The sequence below is a fragment of the Crocuta crocuta genome, unplaced genomic scaffold, assembly GCF_008692635.1.
Source record: "Crocuta crocuta isolate KB4526 unplaced genomic scaffold, BGI_CrCroc_1.0 scaffold258, whole genome shotgun sequence".
Taxonomy (NCBI): domain Eukaryota; kingdom Metazoa; phylum Chordata; class Mammalia; order Carnivora; family Hyaenidae; genus Crocuta; species Crocuta crocuta.
In genome coordinates this window covers 339,925-346,314 of record NW_027532842.1, presented here as the reverse complement: position 1 = coordinate 346,314, position 6,390 = coordinate 339,925, and the positions used below count along the sequence as shown (strand labels likewise).

At 43.3% G+C, this 6,390-nt stretch overlaps 1 protein-coding gene and 1 long non-coding RNA gene across 4 annotated transcripts in view; one reads left to right on the top strand and one right to left on the bottom strand.

Moving 5' to 3' along the window:
- Positions 1-4,490: 4,490 nt before the first annotated feature.
- Positions 4,491-6,067, bottom strand: LOC144216166 (uncharacterized). The gene is made up of 2 exons (XR_013330588.1): positions 5,960-6,067; positions 4,491-4,715 (listed from the first exon to the last, which is right to left on the bottom strand). It is a non-coding gene; the product is annotated as an uncharacterized LOC144216166 (long non-coding RNA).
- A 91-nt stretch (positions 6,068-6,158) lies between these two features.
- TEX26 (testis expressed 26) overlaps positions 6,159-6,390 on the top strand; it is a 49,651-nt gene continuing 49,419 nt past the window's right edge. For all 3 annotated transcript variants that reach the window (XM_077745430.1, XM_077745427.1, XM_077745429.1), the window contains exon 1: positions 6,159-6,251. In XM_077745430.1, the coding sequence (XP_077601556.1) occupies positions 6,191-6,251 (61 nt within the window). In that variant the 5' untranslated portion in view covers positions 6,159-6,190. The remainder of the gene's footprint in view (positions 6,252-6,390) is intronic.

Here is a 6,390-nt window from a genome sequence, read left to right as displayed (position 1 = left end):
GGGTTACAATGAAGTAATGTTGGGCAATCTTTAAATTGGCGAAAAGTGTATTGGAACAGATCTTTCTGGGCAAAAGAGGCTTCAATCCAGGTATAAATGCAGCCTAATTCAGATATTTTAAGTTTAAAATCAATCCTAATCTATAGGACAACAATGATCTAAGCAATTCATCCATTCATGTAGTTCATCCATTCATTCAGCTCACCCATTCCTTCAATCCATGAGTGCGACACATATAATTGAGTGCCTGCTCTGTGCAGTGCACTGAGGTGGGTGCTGGGATATAAACGACAGCCCCTGCTTTCAAGGAGCATCCAGTCTTATAAAGGAGACAGGTGTGTGGGGTGCCTGGGTGGCTCAGTCGGTTAAGCATCCAACTTCAGCTCGGGAGATGATCTAGTGGTCAGTGAGTTTGAGCCCCATGTCGGGCTCTGGCAGACAGCTTAGAACCTGGAGGCTGCTTTGGATTCTGTGTCTCCCTCTCTCTGCCCCTCCCCCACTCAACACTCTCTCAAAAATAAAATTAAAAAACAAAAAATTTTAAAGATAAGACAGGTATGCAAGCTAAGAACAATAAAATGAGTGCTATGAGAGAAGTTCAAAAAAGGGAATATCTAAAACACTTAGGATCCAGTTTCCGAGGTAAAATTAATGACATAAAACTGTAAAATCTAGGTTTAAAATAAATATGAGGATTGATTTATCCAAGTGATTGATTTATTGAAGCTCTCAGTACAAGAGTCACCTTGGAGGCTATTAATTTATTCCAACAAGAATGCAAATCCAGACATTATCTGCAGAAGGAGGGAGGTTTTTTTTCTTATTACCTCATGGTTATAGTTTGATTTTTGGCTAAGGGATAACATTGCCTAACTTAACTGCCTACCTTAATTATCAGCTCAAATGTGAATGTCTTTTTACTGTTTCAAATCCCCAATCTATCTTCAAGGAGCCAAGTCATGCCCCTATTTAAGAAATTCAAAAGAATATTGCATCTAGTTCTGAAGGGAGTTTCTAGAGAATTTCAAAAATGCTTTAAGCAATGGCAGTGTCATTAGAATAAATTATTACTTTGAAGAAGAGAACATTCATTTGGATGGGTAAATGCTGGTATAACAGATTTAAAAGGAGTGTTCACACTTGATATTCACTACTTGAATACACTTGAAAGAACTGACAGTGTGAAGCATTAGTAATTACCCAATGGCTAGCCTGGCCCACTTAACCTCTTAAGAGTTCAGAGAAGAGGAAAACACAAGAATCAGGGAGGGCATAGCTGGCTCAGGAGGGAGGTGACATCCATATTGGATTGACAAGATTTTGATGGAATCAACAGTCTAAACTCTCTGCTATGGCTCTATGTGAATAAAATGTCAGTAAGTTTGCTGAGTGGCACATTAGAAGCAGAACTTAGAATCTGCTGCATCAGGTTGGACTGCCCTCATAACATCGAGAATATTCTAGAATTTTCTTTTCTGGATCTTTCAATAAAATGATAACAATCATTCTTGACTGCTTAACAAGAACCCCTCTGAGTGACAGATATTAATTAGGTAGACTTCAGAAAGATTGAGGTCCTTGAGGGCTAATTTTATGTGTCAGTTTGGCTGGGCCATGGCATCCAGATATTTGGTCTCAACATTATTCTGGATATTTCTATGAAAGTAGTTTTGATGAGACTAACATTTAAATCGGTGGACTTTAAGTAGAACAGAATACCCTCTACAATGTCAGTGGGCCTCTCCCATCAGTTGAAGGCATGAATGGAACAAAAGACTGACCTCCCTTGAGCAAGAGAGGGGTCTACACAGGTGGCCTTCAAACTTGAATGGCAACTTTGGCTCTGCCCTGGGCCTCCAACTTGCCAGATTCCTTTGCAGATTTTGAACTTGTTAGGCTGCACAACTCTGGGAGCTAATTCCTTAAAATAAATCTCTTTCTCTATACACACGCACACACATTCTATTGGATTTTTTCTTTTGAGATCCCCGAATAACATAGACTCAATCACAGACATTGAGAAAATGTTTTATGAATTAATGGATCAGCTAAAACAAAGGAGAAAAAGCAAATTCTTTTTCTTTAAGTTTACTTATTGAGAGAGAAGAGAGAGAGAGAGAGAAAGCACTAGTGAAGGAGGGGCAGAGAGAGAGGGAGAGAGAGAATCCCAAGTAGGCTGTCAGTGCAGAGCCCAACCTGGGGCTCAAACTCATGAACCGTGAGATCATGACCTGAGCTGAAATCAAGAGTCAAACATTTAACCCACTGAGCCACCTAGGCACTCGAGTTTCTTCCTTCCTTCCTCCTTCTTTCCTCCCTTCCTTCCTTCCTTCCTCCCTCCTTCCCTCCCTCTCTCTCTCCCTCCCTCCCTTCCTCTCCTTTTCTTTCACGTGAAGACACTTGATTAAAAGCATTGCATACTACATAATAGAAAGACTTTTGCCCAAATATATCAAGCCAGAGGGGGAACTTCATGCAGTATATCCATATCCAAAGTACTTGGATCTCCAGTACACTGGAGATCATCTGTGACCTCTTCCGGGCTTTTGGAAGCAGCCCCGTCAAATCTTTTACACATCCTTTGTGGTCTTGCTCTTTGAATTCTCCCATCAACTATTTCCCATCATCCCTCTTGTTTTGTCATATTTCCTGGAGCAGAGCTTCTCTGACTTGAATGTGCCTAGGAATCTCTTGAGGGCCTTGTTGAGCTGCAGACTGATTCAGTAGGTCTGAATTTTTTAATTTCTTTTTTTTTTTAAGTTTATTTTTTATTTTGGGGGGCATGTGCACGGGCGCACGCTGATACTTGTGGGGAGGAGGAGAAGGGTAGAGAGAGAGGGAGAGAATCCCAAGCAGGCTCCACGCTATTATCATGGAGCCCAACTCAAGGCTCCATCTCACAAGCCTGTGAAATCATGACCTGAGCTGAAATCAAGAGCTGGAAGCTTAACCGACTGAGCCCCCCGGGCTTTCAGGTCTGCATTTCTAACAAGCTCCTGGATGATGCTGAGTCCACTGGATTTAGGACTCAGCTCAAGATCTGCCCATCTCGGACTTTATGAATCACCTGGGATCTTGTTAGAAAAGCAGAATCTCAGACTTACTTACTCAGAATCCGTGTTCTCTCTCCCTGCCCAGCTGTTGGTGGGCTGATTCAGTCTAAGAAGGAGCACATCCATCTTCTCCAGGTCTGAGCCCTGTCTGCTCTCTCCACAGCGGCAGGCTCCATCGCTCCCTACTTCTTACCCACCGTCCGTGAACTTGGTCACTCTTCTCTTGTTGGGAGTATTAACTCTCTACCTGACACACTCCTTCTCCTCCAGCTGGAGACCTTCTTCCCAGCCCAAAGCTGGGTGTTCTATACTTGCTGTCTCCTCCCTCTACCACTCACCCATCTCTCTGCCACTTTACATCATGTTCCCTGTGCGTGTGTGTGTGTGTGTGTGCACAGAAAGAAATTCATTAAAATAATTTATATTGGAAACAACCATTTAACATTTACCCCATTCAATATAACTACTCTCTATTGTTTTAGATCAATTCAAAACTCTGTAAAAGGCATATTAGTAACCTGGATACCTTAATTTCTGAAAGATTAACTTATTCTGTTAGGTAATACGGATAATCTTGCTTCTTTTTCCCCTGGAAAAAGAGGTCAGGATTTATGTAAACTTCTGACCTGATCTCTTCACCCGGTTGCTTTAGCTTAACTCCAGTGAATTCTTCTTATGCTCGGGGGAAGCCTATGCACAGCTTTTGCTTTCTTTCTTTTTCTTTTTTAAAAGTTTAAATTTTGAGAGACAGAAACAGAGCAAAAGCAGCGGAGGGGCAGAGAGAGAGACACACACAGAATCCCAAGCAGTTTCCAGGTTCCCAGCTGTCAGCACTGAGACCCATCAATGCAGGGCTTGAACTCACAGAGAGATCATGACCTGAGCCGAAGTCAGATGTTTAACTGACTGAGCCACCCAGGCGTCCCAGCCCTTGCTTTCGAGGAGCACCCAGTTTTATAAGAGAAGACAAGCTAAGAAGAATAATAAGCTAATGACAGAAAACTGTAAAAGGCCTGCAGGGCCTGTGCTCCAGTGTCTCTTAGCTCTCCCTTCACTCTTTCAGTGTTGACAATCCCACACTGTCCCTTGCCTCCAGGGCCCTTTCTCTCCCTTGTGGCAGCTCTCCGTCTCCCGCTGAGCTGAGAGCCCAGCTCAGGCATTCCCTGCTCTAGGACCAGCTCCCAAGATCCCAGGATATCCAGGGCATTGCCCCTTAATGTCCTCACCCAGCTCATCTTCAGTGCCCAGTCCGTGTTTGTGGATCGAAAGAGTACAAGGGAAAAAAAAAAATCAACGTAATCATTGAAAGGGGCTACCTCAAGCAACCCGAATTCAGAGGCCAGGAATAGTGCTATACGACTCGCGATAAAATGGACTTGTACCAAAAATCCATTCTGAAGCAGAAATACAAGACCATAAAAAGAATGCAGCTCAGAATAGCATAAAGACAAAAGAACAATACTTTATGCAGCTTTATAATTTAGAAATTATTGTTGGAGTTATTCATTTTTACAAGCCGGTGACGTAGGTATTGGTATTCTCATTTTACAGATCAACTGGGGCTCAGAGAAGTATCTGTTTGATCCCACAGGCCCCCAGGTAGAAAGTACAGATTTCTTCTAGCTCCTGATTCGGTGCGTGGGCCACAATTTCACAGCTTGCCTGAGACGAGACAAATGTAAGATATTAAACGAATTCGCTTTCAAAATTCTATAGACTCACTACTCTGTTTAAAAAAATATTTTTCTTAAATTATGCTATGCTAATTAACTCTGCCATTTTCAGACTGTAATGTTATTGGCTGTTATTTTCTTAATTTAGATGCCACTACCAAATCCTAATTTAGACTCATTCCTTTTAATAACATTGACAGAACTCTCTACCTTGTATGCATTCCACCACCATTCATTGCTGTTAAATTTGAAAGTGTAAAATGCATTATATGGATCGGAATCCTTTCAAAAAATTCTACTTGAGTTCTTGATTTTTAAGCAATATCTTACATAAACACTTGGGATGCTTACTTTGATGCTTATTTTCTGTGTCCTTTGATAATCTCCCCTTTTGTAGATATCAAGGTCAAACTTTTGAATAACTTTTGAATGACTTTTGAATAACCCCTTTGCAGAGAAGAAATTGTTGTAAATTGCCTTCTAAATATGTTGCCAGATGTCTGCAGTGTGTACTTCCTGTCCTTTGTTTGCACCCAGGTGGCTAATAGCTGTGTCCTAGCCTGGAAGATTCAATTTTACTAAGCTCCTACTATGTGTCAAACTACCAAAGTAGTTGCCAAGAATAGGAAGATAAAAGATCCTCCACATTCTGGGAAAACTGGGGGGTGAGAGACACAGTTTTCTTGTGGGGATAGCAGAATAATTAAATTGACAACCACACAACACAAAGGTTTGTGCCAGGAACCCTGGCACAAAGAGACCTGGAGAAAGATGTTGCTCACATCCCTGCCCACTCGTTTCCTACTTAATGCAAAGATCTATGACAACTTTGCACAGTCGCTTAGTTGAAAGTTATGCAGATAAAAATTTTGCAATTGGGGCACCTGGCTGGCTCAGTTGGTTGAGCCTCGAACTTTGACTCAGGTCATGATCTCCCAGTTCGTGGGTTCCAGCCCTTCATGGGGCTCTGTGCTGACAACCCAGAGCCTGGAGCCTGCTTCGGGCTCTGTGTCTCCCCGTCTCTTTGCCCCTCCCCTGCTAGTACTCGGTCTCTGTCTCTCCCACTCTCTCTCAAAAATAAAACTTTAAAAACATTAAAAACTTTAAAAAAATTTGCAACTGAAAATCTGAGACTATTACTTTCTCTTCAACCTACTCCTCTTTTTTGCTCCTCTCCCCAAATATGCATGACAATGCTCAGGAAAGCTCATTGCAAAAACTATACAAACATACAAAGTATTCATATTGCTGGAAACACATCTCTTTGCTTTCCGCGCCCTGTGTTCCACCGAGTCCGCCAGATTAAGAGCCCTCCGCCTCCCTCCAGCACCTGTTGGCCTCCAGCTGAGCTGCAGGAAGTGACCCACGTCTCCATGGCGACGCGTCACAAAGCAGCCGCGCTCCGCCCACTGCACCCAGTCCAGCTGGCTCAGAGGGCACCGCGGTGGCCTCTTCTGAGGAGGAATGGCACAGCCTGGGCGGGAGGCTGCGTGCCCCTTTCAAGGAGGCCACAGGATTCAGCCAAGTAAGGCTGCAGACTCTGCCGGCAGGCTGGGGGGCGAGGCTTTTTCCTGGGGATGGGGTACGCCAGAGGCTGCTTTGGTCTGCAGGGCTGTTTGCCCCCCTTATGGATGGGACTCAATTCATGGAGAGTCTGGGAGTCA